General features: G+C 42.7%; 1 protein-coding gene across 1 annotated transcript in view; it reads right to left on the bottom strand.

The window, feature by feature from the left end:
* LOC149347340 (cytochrome P450 3A12-like) overlaps positions 1-17,687 on the bottom strand; it is a 44,155-nt gene extending 26,468 nt beyond the window's left edge. The window contains exons 1-3 of the mRNA XM_089585557.1: positions 17,542-17,687; positions 8,462-8,567; positions 3,238-3,290 (exon numbers count right to left, since the gene is read on the bottom strand). Of these exons, the coding sequence (XP_089441683.1) occupies positions 3,238-3,290; positions 8,462-8,567; positions 17,542-17,597 (215 nt within the window). The 5' untranslated portion in view covers positions 17,598-17,687. The remainder of the gene's footprint in view (positions 1-3,237; positions 3,291-8,461; positions 8,568-17,541) is intronic.
* Between the last annotated feature and the right edge of the window lie 376 nt (positions 17,688-18,063).

The following is an 18,063-nucleotide window of genomic DNA, read 5'->3' as shown; positions in this document are numbered from 1 at the left end:
TAGAACCCTTCAAAGCGGTGCCCACTACGCGAAAACAGACGGGGACCATGAGCTCAGCATAAATCATTGCACTCGCTGATGGACGTGTCATGAAATGATGGGTGATACTTATCAACTCATTCAATATTGCGTTGGCAAGTACACTTCCAAACTGTTATGTTAAGTGTACAGTAAAGCTGAAAGAAACGAAGGCTTTAAGCAGAAGCCAGGACCAGACAGCCCGTGAACTGTTAGAGGCTTTCTATATCAAAAGCAACTGTAGCGACTGTGTTAGTACCCCCTCAATTGCAATAAATAACAATGAAGCTGCTTTCTTAGATACACGGGGGTAGACACCTGTGTGACTCGGCTATCTCCTTTTTCAAATTTTTTTTCAATTTTTTTTCAATTTTTGTATAACCCTCCCGCGCATGTGTGGTTCTTGCGATCCTTCTTGATTATTTTGTCTTGTATTCATTCGCGTTCGCGGTGAATAAATCAGTTGGAAGTTGCGCCTGTCCCGTCTAGCTTTCTGTGTGTTGTCTGTTTCGGCGCTACAACCATTTTCTGTAAACATGCACCAACTAGCCCCCGAACAAGTATTACTCTGTTATATATAATGAATATATGCTTGTCTGATGATTTTCTATTCCATAATCTGCGATGTTCGTAGCGCCAGTTTAATATATAAATATATGTAAAAAAAACAAGAATTAACTGCAGGAGCCGCAGCTGCCTTAGTGAGCGGTGGGTGTCTCAACCATCGTGCGGCTTTAGCCTCGGGATACATAAGACGTAAATGCTTTGGTAGTTGTCCCCGTGTGATATGCAGACTGGCTTGAAAGCCAAACAAAACTTAATCATCATTGCGCAACGCGGACCGGCGGTAATTCAATGTGATCCGGCAGATCAGCTGTAGGCAGTCCTCTTTATGGTTTTGTTTTTGCATTTTTGGTTGTGCTCCTTTTCACCTCATGACGAGATTATTTACGTTGGGCGTCAAAATCGCTCTTTGTGTGCTTACCGAGCAGGTCATACTACCGCACCGTACTTCGCGTTCGAGCTGCACACTGAAAGGTCAGACATATACTCTGGCTTTTGTTTTCTTCGCCTTCATTCATGGCTCAGAACGAATTGATAAATATTATGAACACGAAGCATTTAAAATAGAGAGAGCAGAGCTTTGGCGGTCTTACAGGAAGTGTTGCCATGTGTACGAAATTTCGAAGCTCTTGGCATGGCAACTCCGCTATGGGCATTTTAGAACATGAATTGTTATGTGGGCTTCAAAAAAAGTATAAGAGAGAGAACAACACAGACAGTCCCATGATTATCCCTTTTACAATGTTATTTCAGTTGTGTGAACCTTCTTTGTCAATTTTTTTTGTGACGTACCTAAAAAATAAAACCAACATGTATCCATTCCTGCAACAGCCTCGAAAGAGGCTAGCAGTACGTTCCAAATAAATAAATAAAATGAAGCGACATCGCGCTTTGGACGGGGCCTGGATGGTTCGTGTTTTTTTGTAAATGAAGCACAAAATTTCAAGCTACGATAGGCTACAAGTGTGAGTTTCTTAGGGGTAATGGGGTTTATTTATTTATTTATTTATTTATTTATTTATTTATTTATTTATTTATTTATTTATTTATTTATTTATTTATTTATTTATTTATTTACTACAGAGACCTGCAGCGCCCGACGGCATTATTGCAGACGGAGAAACAAAATAACTTCTGCTCGTTTGGCCGAAAGTACCGCAGGATAACAGAAATACAACGACAGAACTGTAGATTTATGATGGGTAGTGAGACGCACTGCTGAAGAAAACAACACAGATTTCACATTTCCCTGCATAATCTAATGTCTATAAATTATTTTCGGGCGCAGAGAAGTTTTGGCAGTGCACCCTCCTTAAGAACTTGGCTTCGGTCTTTCCCATCTACCGTCACACTAAGATTCCTTTGGGATATTCTTAGTGACACGATACACAGCATCACTCTGGTAATATCTTCAATCAAAACTTTACCATGGGTGTGTCTTTGCTGTTACCTCAAAAACGATGGCACATTCTCGCCTCTGTATTCGTCCTTTTCGGCGCGCTTTGTTCTCAAGAACTTATTATCAGGCTTGGAGACCGAAAAATTCGACTCTCAAATTTACAAATGCTGTGTCACTGATAGCGGCAACAATGAGAAGTTGAATAAGGTCATGCGTTATTTGAGGCACACGATTGCGCATTGAGAAATGACGCCCATTTTGAGAAGCAAAGATTTCCATGAAGGCTTCATTTCGTTACAATGCAATGCGACAGCTTAAGAGCTTCAGTACATGCTTCATGACAATAGGACACTCTTTGAAGCCCAGAAGGAAACAGAAAAGTCCTCACCAAAAGCACCTTAGAGGGGGCACATAGATGGGCCAACACACGTAGGGTATTTTAAAAAATCCGCGAATCATTGTTGTGAGTGAAGTATTTTTATTTTGAAGAGTGAAACTAACCGCCTAACAGTTGTGCAAGACATCGCTGATTTTTTCCTCACCGGTTCTGTAAGTTTTCGTAAAGCAGCTCACATTCCTTGAGTTACGGCACTGTTTAAATTTTGAGCCAAATCGGCTTCTCATCGCATTCGCTATCAGATACAGGGCACATAAGGCTTCAATGCCGCATTAGAAAACGTCTCATTGAGGAAGCAAAGCTCGACCCATAACAAAAGGTAGCTTCTCTTTTCTTGCACCAATAAACTCGTGACTGATCTAGAATTATTTTTTAATAAATACTTAAGCCCAGCAATTCCTAGTGAAAAAACGACGCAAAACCTTCACACAGGCTTTGTCGTAGAAATGTGTTACAATTCGAACGATATTGTAGTGCATTTGTAGAAGTGTTGTTTGGTATTGTAAACCAATAAGACATTCGTGTCACGTTTGTTTTACATACGTATAACGCACTGAATTGTGGTTATTGCATCATAATGCATTGTCACTAGTGATGAGCGATGAAGTTGCTAACCGCACCGGATAAAAACCCTGAAACTACCCGCCACATTTGCACAGGCAGTATGTCTGCTGTGCGAAGAAAGGTTTTGTAAAGGCTAGGTGCTTTACAAAAGAATATTTCCAACTTTCTGAAGTTTGCGCCTTGATGAGCTCTATTCCCTCATTACAATCGACAGACAACGGCGATGGCTTTCCATAGTTAGTTGTCGAATGCAAATATATGTTTGTTTAGCTATGAGAAGCCAATACCTACTCACCCAACAATATTTCCGTACTTCTGTATCCACTCTTCGAACAATGTCAAAAATCCCTGAAAGAAAATAGGGTGTGATGAGTGGAGAATCGGAAGAAAAAGACGCTAATATCGAAAGGGGGCTAACAACACAGAACGTTAAAAGTAAATTGATATTGTGAGCAGTCAGGTTCATGTAGACCTGATCATAGACAACACGTTCTCTTTAAGTTTAACCCTTCTCAAAATACAACTGGTTGTTTGAATTCTTGGAGTTGTGGGTCGTGTTAAAAATGCACAATTAGTACTGAATGTTCTGTGCATCAGAGCAGTAGGCAGAGGACTCGATGATAAAGAACTAGCTAGAGCCGATACTACGAGCTCGCAATCATTTTCTTGCGCTTGTGCGCAGTCCTTTTATTATTGCTGTGCTCACACGCGCATAGAGTGCTGAAGCTGGTCCACTGCTGAAGAAGGTGAGTTGTGACCGCAATGGAGAGTCTTCTTGAAACGAAATTACTTCTCACTTCTTTTTCTTCGAGTAATCAATGTGCATTTAGCGGTCTTTAAGCGATTTGCGCCACAGAAACGTATTTTTGATGCACAATTATATCGGGGAGAAGAATACAGGGCTGTATGGGAAGCACAGCACAGAAAAAGGCTATCGATAGAAATGTTAGAGGACTATTCGCACGAAATGATGGTGAGCAGTTTTCGTAGAGCATGTTGACGTTGAGGCGCTGGTTGTTATCAACTACTGGTAGAATTAGTGTTACAAATATTGTGCGAGCTATTGCTCCACCATGCGACGCCTATATATTATACAGCAAGTTGATGTTGAGTCGTCGGTTGTTATCAGCTACTGGTGGAATTAGCCTTACATATGTTCGGGGAGCTATTTCTCCTCCATGCGACGCCTATATATTATACAGCAAGTTGATGTTGAGTCGTCGGTTGTTATCAGCTACTGGTGGAATTAGCCTTACATATGTTCGGGGAGCTATTGCTCCTCCATGCGACGCCTATATATTATACAGCAAGTTGATGTTGAGTCGTCGGTTGTTATCAGCTACTGGTGGAATTAGCCTTACATGTGTTCGGGGAGCTATTGCTCCTCCATGAGACGCTTGTATATTATTTACACTCAAGAATATATACACTGCTCTTTGACTCGCCATATCTATGCTGTCTGACCACCATCAGCCACATTAGTCATGGCCTTCTGCTGTGTGGACTCCAGATCTTAGTACTGCGAAATAATTTTAGAATATATGACCTATTTCGGCGCGAGTAAAGAATATCTTGAAGTGAACCATGTAGCGCTTCTGCCCGCTTTTGAAAAACGATTAGGACACTCCTGCACACGTTGTAAACCGAACAACACATGCGACAAAGTTTACATCTCCGCAAGAATGCAGCAGATATGATGCCAGACCCTTCTCGTGCATCTACGCACGGTTTCGAGCAGCACTCGTGCGAATTCAGTGTAGTAGAAATGCTCGAGATCTGCTTAGTTCTTTTGTCATGCAAGGCTCGTTGGTACGACCCCTGCGGTGTACACCACAGGGTATCGCTGAGCATCATTTCCTTCAAGAATATAAAGACAACTTCAGTGACATTTTTAAGTGAATTTATTGACAATGGTTCACATGCGAGGCTACCGCCGCCTCCTTTCTCAAGACACCTAAGTTCGAGGACATCAATAGGAAAGTATAGAGAAGCCTCTGCTGTGATTTTTCCCCACCAAGTTCCAAGAGTAAGCGGGATGTCATTCATAGGGGAAGGCGCGCTATGAAATTTGAAGGAAGTAATGATCTGTCAGGATCACAACAGGATAGGCATAGGCTGAGCCGAAGAAGACCTTAGGTTCCGTAAGGTCGCTTCAAACGCAACGATTTCAGCAGTGTGATTCGCAGTACTCGCGTAACCGAGCAGACCAGGTAGTGTTCAAAGATGGAATATGAAACGCCGTGGCGCAAGCTCCGCTGACCCTGTCCATTGACTGATCGATGTAAACGTAGGAATGGTGTACTTGTTCTGTTTCAAAATGCCCGAGCACGGTGCAAAGCATTTCTATGAAAAGTGCTCCGCATAAAGAGAACGCGAGGAATACTCTGAGTACAGTCTAGATACTCTAATGACCGAGGAGGCGTAGACGCTGGTTTATCTCCGAAACCTACGATCTAGGGCACTAAGAGTTAAGCGCCAATTAAGTCCCGAGCTTAGAGGTCTTTCAAGAACAATTTAGAAGATCTCGCGCAGCTACCGTCTCTCCGAGGAATTAATACTTTGTGAAGAAAGAAGGCTAAGAGGTTTGCCATAGTCATGAAAATGTGGTAGAATCTTAACGTAGTGAAACCGAGTGGACGTGAGAGAGGCAAAGGAATTCAGCAACTATTCAGAACCAAACACCTGGAAATGAAGCAAAGAAAGAAGAAAACGACAAAAAAGAGAAGGGAAAGGACACAAAAAGCATGCAGCTAAGGGCCACTAGGAAATTATGGTAGGAGGTGTACATCCGAACAAATCCAGACAATAAAAAGCAATAGGAAGAAAAGATAAGAAAAAAAATAAAAGAACCATAAAGAGGCCATATGAAGAGTTGAGAAGGAAGGAGTGGCCTGTTTTTCTCTTGTGGTGTGAGTTTTGTTCTGACCAAGTCCAAGACCAAGAGCAACAAGTGGCAGAAGATTGCATGAAGGACAGAATACAGCTGAGAAAGGTTTAAATTTATTTGGCGAAGTGTGTCTCTATTGGTTGTAACTTTTTATTTGTAGATGAGTAATAACGCTTTACTTTCTGTCTCTTCATTTCTAATCGATATTTCAAATACACAAAGCCTTGTATAAAACAACAAGCGAATGGCTTTTATTTAAATAGAAAGCCTTGACACTTATCATAACTTTCCCTACAAGCCTAGCAAAATATTGATTTCTTAAGATTGTTAAGGTCGTAAACAGATAACCTCCATCTAATATTATGATTGAATTTAGACATACGTAATTGCTGAAACACAAAATTAAAGAACTTCCCGATGATGAGTTCATCACAAATTCATATTAAATATACTATCAGATTTGAGATGGAACCAAAATAAAAAGCGCTTATTAGAAGCGCTTGGCACGACCTCTCCGAATATGTTATATATTATAGGTGGCGAAAGCAATAGCGTGGTCTTCTGATTACTTGAGGGTATTATCAAATAACATTTTTGACGCTTTCACCTGATATTTTTCCACCATATATGCCTCTCACACGGTTGCCCCAGCTTGAGAAACACGCTGGTAATCCTTTGCAAACAGTGCAGTTTTCAAGAACAAAAAGCGCAGAAAACTAAATGCAACTTTTGAGTACCTTCAGCAAAATAAAAGCACTGCAGCACACAGGCAAAATCATCCCGAACAATCTGTATGAAAAATGCAAAGAGAGAAATAAAAATAATAGACGACATACTACTTCGCGAAGAAGACGGGACAAAAGAAAGGCACGAATACACACACACAATGCGCTTTGTGTGTGTGTATTCGTGCCTTTCTTTTGTCCCGTCTTCTTCGCGCAGTTTTGTTTCGCTCTAACCATGAACCGACTAGCCCAATATCATGTCTTACTTTGACCTACTACTGCTGGCGCTCACGAGAGGACAATATTCATAGCAAAACGACCCTGAATTGCCAAGCTAGAGCTAAGTACTCAAAGAAACTTTAATTAAATGCTAAACAATGCACTCAAGAAAACAAACCATAGCGCCAGATTTGCCTGTTCAGCAACACTCCACTTCCTTTTCCGCTTTTTTTTTTCCAGGAGGGGAAGGAAGGCACGTAAAAGATTGAAACAAGAACTTTTAAAACCGTGTTTTCTAGGCTGTTCTCGCCCTTTGGGGACGCGCTTTCATACATGTATGTGGGAGCTCCAGCGCCAGCGCCTTCACTTTGCACTTAACTACAAAAAAACAAACAAAATTTAGACCACCAAATCCACCGAATCGGCTCATCATGTTCGGCTCATACGAGTTCGTGCCCACTGCAAACATATGGGGAATAGTGCCACACACATTCACGTCCGAGGACTAGTCGACAGGGTGGTGAGCGGCCTCCTCTCACCTTACAGATGATGACATATGATGATGATGATGATGATGACGCATGATGAAATACCACGAATACCAGAGTTTCCAACTCGTTTACTCCCCTCCACGTAAATCACTCGACAAGACCGAGCATGTGCTTTGGCGACAAAATGAGTAACTTTGCCGAAACTCTTCGTGTGTTCTCACACGCATCCGGGAGACTATCATGCGCCATGGAAATTGTGTAAACACCCTAAAGTATATGTCTAAAGCAGAGAGAGGACCGCGTTACAGAAACTCAACAATCTAGCTCACGATCAATTGCAGCACACAAGGCCAAAATTTTTAGCGTATATATTACATTTCACTCAAATTATATAGGAAATGATGCTAATTACCCGGCTGGACACTCTGCCACCATTCTCGCGAAGCTGCGACGTATACTTCGAATTATTCTTATCCCAAATACCAAACAAGGCCACAGGACATGTATCTGCACTTTTAGATAAGAGACGACCAAATGCCGCTTCACTGAAGATGAAAATAAGTTCAAAATGGATCGAAATGAATTATTTTGCTCAAACTTTGTACTTGAAGACCTCGACAGATGAAAATAATTGCTTTTTCACGATGCATCACAGCAATGAAAATTCTTTTCAAGCCATCACGCTGTCTGCCAATGGGAACAGCGGTAATCACCGGTTCTCCCTAAGGCGGACGTCTGTCACACACTTAGGGCTTGCCCTAATAGTCGAACTCCCGTTTTTTGTGACTCGGCGACCAGGAGAGATGGCAGGCCCTGCTTTACATCTCACAGCCGATGGTTTGTGTCGGGATGGTCATCTTGGACACACAGTTCGCCAGGGCCCTTGGGCTTCTGATCGCCTACGGCCATCGCGAGGGCCAATCTGCATTCTGTAACTTCATTATCCTTATTAGCACCCTCACAGGCTTCCTTTAAAGGTATCTCAATGATATTTTTCCGAACACCATCTTCCAAATCGCCAATGTATTCCTCTGGCAAGTGATCTTACTCGGCAGATTGTTATCGGAAAACGAAAGCGTCTAACAGCCGTTGAGTATTCTTTTATAAAAGTACGTAATATTGATTCGAACTCCACATGCACTCGCCCTTCAATGTCGCCCATAAATGCATAATCTTGTCCTGTAATATCAAACCTACCCTTCTCTTTATTTCCAATAGGTTTCCATATAGGAGGCTTGGCTCGGGACCAGGGACACCGATTTCGTGGAAGTACGAGAACCTCTTTTTGCGACACTTGTAAATGCTGAAAAACAGATAAAAATTACTGCCAATGCACAGAAAAACAGAGAAGTATTACTGGCCATGCAGAGAAACATTACTGACCATGCACTCAGACAGCTCCCCAACGATCACACCAGATGAGATAGTGCACAACGTTATATGAAACCGCCACTCTTAGATTGAAGCCACCGCTTTAAGTAGTTATGACGTTCGGCTGCTCACTCGAAAGAAGCGGGTTTCATTCCTGCCGTAATGGTCGAATTGCGATGGAGGCAAAATTCTAGAGGCCCGCATGCTGTGTGATGTCAGTGCACTTTAAAGAACCCCAGGTGGTCGAAATTTACGGAGCCCTCCACTACAGTGACCCTTAAAACCAGACCAAACTTTTATAATCAGTATTTCGTGCATAACGGACACAGGTGTTGAAGTAGTACAGATCATCATCATCATCAGCCTAGCTACACCCACTGCAGGGCAATGGCCTCTCCCATGTCTCTCCAATTATTCCGGTCCTTTGCCAGTTGCGGGTACTGTATCCCTGCAAACTTCTTAGTCTCATCCGCCCACCTAACTTTCTGCCGTCCCCTGCTACATTTGCCTGCTCTTGGAATCCACTCCGTTAGCCTTACGGACCAGCGGTTATCTTGCCTTCGCATTATATTCCCTGCCCAAGCCCACTTCTTCCTCTTGATTTCAACTAGGATGTCATTAACACGCGTTTGTTTCCTCACCCACTCCACTAAACCTGTCATTTTTCTTTCCATAGATCGCTGCGTTGTACTTAAGCTGAACATCTTTGTTAGCCTACACGTTTCTGCCCCACAGGTGAGTACCTGTAAGATACAGCTGTTGTATACTTTTCTCTTGAGGGATATTCGTAAACTGCCATTCATGATCTGAGAGCACCTGCCAAATGCGCTCCACCCAATTCTTATTCTTGTACTTATTTCCCTCTAATGATCCGGATCAGTGGTCACTACCTGCCCTAAGTAGACATATTCTCTCACTACTTTCAACGCCTCGCTACCAGTTGCGAACTGTTGTTCCCTTGCTGGGCTATTGAACATTACTCTGGTTTTCTGCATGTTAATTTTTAGCCCCACCGTTCTGCTGTGCCTGTCTAACTCTTTGATCATGCTTTGCAGTTCATGTTCTGAGTAGCTTTGCAAGGCAATGTCATCAGTACAGATAGAGGGATATAAGTGCCAATGGCCTCAGAAATTATCCCCAAGGGAAAGTATACAACAGCTGTATTTTACCGGTACTGACCAATGGAGCAGAAACATGGAAGCTAACGAAAACGGTGCAGCTTAAGGACAACGCAGCGAAATATGGAAAGAAAAATAATAGGTGTAACGTTGACAGACCGGAAGCAGATCGACTGGGTGAGGGAACAAACGCGGGTTAACAACATCCTAGTTGAAATCAAGAGGAAGAAATGGGCTTGAGCAGGGCATGTAATGCGAAGGCTAGATAGCCGTTGGTCATTAAAAGTGCAGTGAAGAGGAATGTGAACTGGTCTTTTTGCCGCGGGAACTCAATCTACACGTCCCGAGCATTCTTAGAAACGTCGATTTATTGCTCTGTGGGGTCGATTTCCCTAATTAAATCGAATTAACGTCCGGCCCCCGTTTCAATTCTCCCCGTACGGTGGGCGGAGTCGACCAACGCGTGGAGTGCCTTTCCCCCAGTCCCGTGGTGGCTTGCCGCTCTGCCATCGGCGGAGCAATACGTAGTAATCCGTAGTAGCAAATAGTCCGCGCGTATTTTTATTTGTGCGGGCTTATTTTGCGGCCATATTATCTGCGAATGAAACTATTTGTTCACGGAAACATAAAAACCAAAATAAAGTGAGAGCTAAGCCTCCACGGAGCTGGCTGAAAGGCACTCCACCCGTTTGTCGACTCCGCCCACTGTACGAGGAGAATTAAAAAAATAAAGGCGGGAGCCGGACGTGAATTCGATTTAATTAGGGAAATCGGCCACACAGGGCAATAAGTCGCAGTTTCTAAGAATGCTCGGAACATGTAGATCCAGTTCCCGCGGCAAAAAGACGAGTTCAGATTCCTCTTCACTGCATGCATGCATATATATATATATATATATATATATATATATATATATATATATATATATATATATATATATATATATATATATATATATATATATATATATATATAATAAGTTGGGGAAGTCACATTGAAAAACTTAACAGATTTATTCAACGTTTCGACCAGGGACTGGTCTTTTTCAAGAATGATCATGCAGTGCATGGAAGGGTCTTCTTATAGCAGTGAACATAGCACACACAGGGCTTGAAAAAGAAAAATGAGAAAAAATCAAAGGGGAAAGAGGAAGACAGCCGAGACACGAAACCCAAACGTCAAGGTGCGCCAGCAAAGGCGCCTCCGTGAAAGAGGTGAAAGAGGGCCTGGGCGGGCACTCGACTAGTTAAGAGGGAGAAAAAAAAAAGCGTAGGGGTGGTTAACAAAAGAAGGCAAGTGCCTGCCAATTGTGTGCGTAAGTATCGCCTCTAGCCACCTCTGTGTGGCCCCGCGCGACTCCAGAAGAAAGCACGAGAACGCACAGGTTGCGGTTGAGCTAAGTGTCTCCACGGGTGGCACGCGGACCCCCAAAACCAGATGAGGTTGCATATGAAGACCATATGGAAAGCTCCTTCTTTACAGGAGTAGAAAAAAGAATAAGTAAAGACAAAAAAGACAAAAAATGGCACTGCGATGGCCCAAGGAAACAAAACCACATGAGGGTCGCACGTCAGAACCACATGGATAGGCTCCTTCTTTACAGGAGTGGGAAAAAAAAAAGTATAAATAAAGACAGAAAATGGCACTGCGATGGCCGAAAAGAACAAAAACACACACACGCAGAGGCGACATGAATACACAGAATATACACAAAATCGTGTCACTTTTGTAGCATTCTTTAGCAGAGGATATGTGGGGAAATGCGTAAAAGCCCACAAATTAAATTAAAGGCAGCGCCAGAGTGTTAGAAAGTGTACCAAAAGAGCAAATTTCATTACAGGAAACACCGCGTAGGAATAACACAACAACAATATTAGAATAAATACAAATGGCACGCGAGATAATAGAGGCGCCCAAAATAATAGAGTTCAAGAGTGTGAAAAATTGTCCCAAGAAACAAAGTTTACCCAAACGCCGTGATCAGCACAAACAAAATGATAATAATGCGGTGAATACACATGAGAGACGAGCGTCACAGAATTCGTGCTTAACCACAACAAAAATAATGTCAGTACCTCGACTAGAAATGAAAGTGTTAAATACATAACAAATCGTTATGCAACTGTCATCATAGTAGATTTAAAAAACAATATTTTCGATGCAAAAGAGTTCACAAGGAAAAGAAAACAAACAAACAAAACATTGCAGGAAGATTTAGCCAGAAAGGCAGGAGAGTTTGCCAGGGCTTTCATTAATTCCAGCAGACAAGGTGTTAAATTTAAATATTAGATAGGATTCACAGGCTTCCCTGTCGTAATGTGTCTGGAAGCCAGATTGGAGTATGGTGGCCTTGAAGTTTCCAAATGAATGGCCTTTTGTCGTTACGTGTCTTGAAAGAGGCAGACCTGGCAGTGATCTTATGTGTGCTCTGTGGTTATTTATTCTCAATCGGAAAGGAGTTTCAGTTTGCCCGATATACTGAGCATGGCACACACCGCACTCGAGGAGGTAGGCTACGTTGCTGGTGTCACAGTTGAAATCTCCTCGAATTTTGATTGAGAAAGACGACGCCGTGCTGCGAGCTTCTGTGACCTTATTCATCATTGGACAAAGTTTACAGCGCGGTTTATTGCAAGGTGTGCACCCTGAGACTTCACCGTTGTCTAGTTTCGAGGAGGTTACGGCATCTTTGATATTTCTTGCCCTCCGATATACGACACGGGGTGGTTCGGGAAGCAAGCGCTTCATTTTGTCGCTCTGAAGGAGAATGTTGTGATGCTTTCTGAGAATAGCGTTAACATTCGGTGCTGTTGGAGAGTATGTTAATATCAGATTAGTTGGGTAGTTCGTCTGTAATAACACCAAGACTGCGCAGACGAACTACCCAACTAATCTGATATTAACATACTCTCCAACAGCACCGAATGTTAACGCTATTCTCAGAAAGCATCACAACATTCTCCTTCAGAGCGACAAAATGAAGCGCTTGCTTCCCGAACCACCCCGTGTCGTATATCGGAGGGCAAGAAATATCAAAGATGCCGTAATCTCCTCGAAACTAGACAACGGTGAAGTCTCAGGGTGCACACCTTGCAATAAACCGCGCTGTAAACTTTGTCCAATGATGAATAAGGTCACAGAAGCTCGCAGCACAGCGTCGTCTTTCTCATTCAAAATTCGAGGAGATTTCAACTGTGACACCAGCAACGTAGTCTACCTCCTCGAGTGCGGTGTGTGCCATGCTCAGTATATCGGGCAAACTGAAACTCCTTTCCGATTGAGAATAAATAACCACAGAGCACACATAAGATCACTGCCAGATCTGCCTCTTTCAAGACACGTAAAGACAAAAGGCCATTCATTTCGAAACTTCAAGGCCACCATACTCCAATCTGGCTTCCAGACACATTACGACAGGGAAGCCTGTGAATCCTATCTAATATTTAAATTTAACACCTTGTCTGCTGGAATTAATGAAAGCCCTGGCAAACTCTCCTGCCTTTCTGGCTAAATCTTCCTGCAATGTTTTGTTTGTTTGTTTTTCTTTTCCTTGTGAACTCTTTTGCATCGAAAATATTGTTTTTTAAATCTACTATGATGACAGTTGCATAACGATTTGTTATGTATTTAACACTTTCATTTCTAGTCGAGGTACTGACATTGTTTTTGTTGTGGTTAAGCACGAATTCTGTGACGCTCGTCTCTCATGTGTATTCACCGCATTATTATCATTTTGTTGGTGCTGATCACGGCGTTTGGGTAAACTTTGTTTCTTGGGACAATTTTTCACACTCTTGAACTCTATTATTTTGGGCGCCTCTATTATCTCGCGTGCCATTTGTATTTATTCTAATATTGTTGTTGTGTTATTCCTAAGCGGTGTTTCCTGTAATGAAATTTGCCCTTTTGGTACACTTTCTAACACTCTGGCGCTGCCTTTAATTTAATTTGTGGGCTTTTACGCATTTCCCCACATATCCTCTGCTAAAGAATGCTACAAAAGTGACACGATTTTGTGTATATTCTGTGTATTCATGTCGCCTCTGCGTGTGTGTGTTTTTGTTCCTTTCGGCCATCGCAGTGCCATTTTCTGTCTTTATTTATACTTTTTTTCCCCACTCCTGTAAAGAAGGAGCCTATCCATGTGGTTCTGACGTGCGACCCTCATGTGGTTTTGTTTCCTTGGGCCATCGCAGTGCCATTTTTTGTCTTTTTTGTCTTTACTTATTCTTTTTTCTACTCCTGTAAAGAAGGAACTTTCCATATAGTCTTCATATGCAACCTCATCTGGTTTTGGGGGTCCGCGTGCCACCCGTGGAGACACTTAGCTCAACCGCAACCTGTGCGTTCTCGTGCTTTCTTCTGGAGTCGCGCGGGGCCACACAGAGGTGGCTAGAGGCGATACTTACGCACACAATTTGCAGGCACTTGCCTTCTTTTGCTAACCACCCCTACGCTTTTTTTTTTCTCCCTCTTAACTAGTCGCGTGCCCGCCCAGGCCCTCTTTCACCTCTTTCACGGCGGCGCCTTTGCTGGCGCACCTTGACGTTTGGGTTTCGTGTCTCGGCTGTCTTCCTCTTTCCCCTTTGATTTTTTCTCATTTTTCTTTTTCAAGCCCTGTGTGTGCTATGTTCACTGCTATAAGAAGACCCTTCCATGCACTGTATGATCATTCTTGAAAAAGACCAGTCCCTGGTCGAAGCGTTGAATAAATCTGTTAAGTTTTTCAATGTGACTTCCCCAACTTATTATATTTTTAATCAGTTGCCTTGAAGATTTTGTTATCCCTTATATATATATATATATATATATATATATATATATATATACGTCGAAACGTTAGAATAAAGTTGTTTTTCTACCGTGTGTCAACCGAATTACGTTTATATATATATATATATATATAGCGAAGTATACGCTTCGTTAAAGGAAACATATTTATTCAACTCGACGTTTCGATCGGAAGACCGATCTTCTTCAGGAGTGATTTTACATTGTGAATGCATCCCCTTTTATAGGGGCGGGCACAGAACAGGAAAGTGGGAAACACAAAGCACATAGCAGAAAAATACGCATAAAAAATTATTAGAGGCAGTGCGACCCACACACACATAAAAAAAAAGAAGAGTGCGAGGAACAGGTACTCAGTCAGAAAATACAACGTCCAGATGCGGCCTCTGCTTTGTTAAGCACCATAGGCTTGTTTATTGACAGTCGTGTCCAGCTGGGAGGTGCTCGACAGGTGCGTGGCCGTGCAACAACTTTCGCAGAAAAATGCGAAAACTTGTTCCTTCTCCTGGCCGCGAGAGCAAAAAAATAAAATATGACCCTCCAACAGAGAGAGCAGACAACAGAAAAAAAAAGAAAAAAAAGGAAAATGAACAGAGCAAGGAAGAAACCTCGAAAAAAAAAGTGAAATAGGTAAAAGAAAACCTTTAAAGTAGTGCTTTTTCTATGCACCCAGCTATAGTGCACCCACCACTGGTTGAGGGGAAGTATTTGAAGGAGTGTAAAAAAAGAAAAATAAGAGAGAAATATATAAAAAAATGTGAGATTAAAAAGGAAAAAAAAGAAAGAAATTGTGCGGCATTCGCGTGACCACAAGGTGAGCACACCCGGGGGGGGGGAAACGGCACAGGTGTGGCACTGGTGTGGCATGCAGAAAGGGGTATGAGCTCAGACGACTTAGTCAGTGTTGCTTTGTTTAATTTCGTAGGCCCCTGACCTCGGAAGAGAGGTGAGGGTGCCGTAGGTTTCATTAATGGAGGGTCATATTTTATTTTTTTGCTCTCGCGGCCAGGAGAAGGAACAAGTTTTCGCATTTTTCTGCGAAAGTTGTTGCACGGCCACGCACCTGTCGAGCACCTCCCAGCTGGACACGACTGTCAATAAGCAAGCCTGTGGTGCTTAACAAAGCAGTGGCCGCATCTGGACGTTGTATTTTCTGACTGAGTACCTGTTCCTCGCACTCTTCTTTTTTTTTATGTGTGTGTGGGTCGCACTGCCTCTAATAATTTTTTATGCGTATTTTTCTGCTATGTGCTTTGTGTTTCCCACTTTCCTGTTCTGTGCCCGCCCCTATAAAAGGGGATGCATTCACAATGTAAAATCACTCCTGAAGAAGATCGGTCTTCCGATCGAAACGTCGAGTTGAATAAATATGTTTCCTTTAACGAAGCGTATACTTCGCTATATATTCTTATAAGCAGTCTAGTACTTCACGCTTTCGCAACCTATATATATATATATATATATATATATATATATATATATATATATATATATATATATATATATATATATATGAGAGGTCGTAATGCGGAGGTCGTGGGTTCGGATCCTACCGGCGGTGTGTGGTTGTTTTTTCTTCTGCTTTTGTAATCAATTAGCTTGAAGCGATAACATATTCAGTAATATCATAAATTGATCAACACCACAAAATAAGTAAACAATTTAAAAATCCCCTGTGCCCCTTGGTTTCTGTGGCTGTTGGCTTCTCTCATATTTAAAACCAGTCCCTCATTCCCCTTTCCTTGTCTGCTATATATATATATATATAAGAAGGGGTCACAACTTTGCGATTATCTTCATTTAATACCGACAGTTTCGAACGGAGGACCGTCCTTCCTCAGGGTATACGTGTGTATACCCTGAGGAAGGACGGTCCTCCGTTCGAAACTTTCGGTATTAAATGAAGATAATCGGAAAGTTGTGACGCCTTCGTCTACAAGTCTTCCTGGCCCATTGAACGATAAGACCTGCTGCAACTATATCTATATATATATATAATATGAGAGAAGCCAACAGCCCCTCTTTCCCCATCTCTTATTTGCTTAATTATATCTATATATATATGCAACGCAAGCATATACTAACCGCTATGTATGCACACAACCACCTTCAGACAAAAGCACAACAGCTTAATGTCGCTAATGGGCGCAATAAGTTCTAGCACACTAAAAATATTGAAACCTGCACACTAACATATACACGACCATGCTTTCCCCTACTTCATTGGTCTAGAAAAACAGGCGAAACTGAGATATTTCCAAAACAGTAGGTTTCTAAACAACCTGTGCAGGGCATAAGCCCTTTTTGCAAGATTAAGCTTTCATCCAAGAGACGCCGAGTATCCATCAGGTGTCTGACCCGAACCCAGCATTTCACGGATGTGAGGCGATGCTCACCTATTACGCCGCCGCTGTGGTAAAAAAAAAAAAACGGGGCCACAAGTGGTCTTTACCACACACGTCGTATTGCGGGCTGGGGCGCCTCAAATCATCAACAGGCTCGGAAAAGCTTGTACCCATTAAAAAACCTGTAGATATTGTGCGGCCCCGGAGATCGAAACCAGCTACTCAGGCATTCGCGGCAGATAGTTATACACCACTGCGGGATCCTGCGCTGAAGTTTGCCGTGTCGATTGCAGCGCCGTAACACAGCATAGCGAGAGGAGCAAGCAGTTTTTGGTGCACTCGTAGTGCTATTCCACGCCACCTTCCTGAGCTTATTGGCGTGAGCTTCTGCGCTCTATCGAAGCCACACGTGGTGCGTGTCAGTTATCTGGGTTATGCCTACAGAACCGAGCCAAATAGCGCTATCAACCAAACGCGGGCTTCTAATCGTTCAGAATGTGCCCTCGCGTTTGTAGCGGCCCAAGCGAGTTACGGCAGCAGTTTTTAGTGGAATAGTGGAATAACTGCAGTGCCACCTGGACAGCGCAGGCTTCCCTTTGGTAGAAGTTTCTACGACGGGAAGGAAGAATAAATATTACTGGGGTCTACGTACGTGTACGAAGCTCCCAATAAAATGAGGATGGACGCTGTAGCAATCAAGGTGACCATTTTTCTTACTTGTTTAAATCAATTTGTACAATAGTTGAGAGTGGCGCTGGTGCCGGGACTATGTACTCAGCTGCTTGCCTGACTCTTGCAGCTCGCTCTTGATTGCAACGGCATTTATGTGCGAGACTCGGCGGCAACAGCTATTATGCGAAAATTGTGCGCTGCAAAGGGAAAGATAACGGCTACGAATCAGACAACGGTGCAACATGTGCAACATGTGGCGCGCGCAAGTTGGCGTCCTTCCTGCCAGTCAGCGGTGTTTACGTGGCTCGAGGAAAATCGAACAAAAATACCATGCTTCTAATTGCAAAAATACTACTAAACTTTTGCTCTTCGAGGTTACCGGCGCAGTCTCCGCTGTGAGCGTAAGTTAAGTCTTCGTTTCGGAGTAAAAGTGCGCAATAGTATTGGCAGGGCTGAAGGACTAGAAAACTGTGAGTGTCGAGATCGTTAAAGGAATGCTATC

This window comes from Amblyomma mixtum, chromosome 4, assembly GCF_055824585.1.
Source record: "Amblyomma mixtum isolate Tamu chromosome 4, ASM5582458v1, whole genome shotgun sequence".
NCBI classification, from domain to species: domain Eukaryota; kingdom Metazoa; phylum Arthropoda; class Arachnida; order Ixodida; family Ixodidae; genus Amblyomma; species Amblyomma mixtum.
This window is presented reverse-complemented; position numbering and strand designations above follow the sequence as displayed.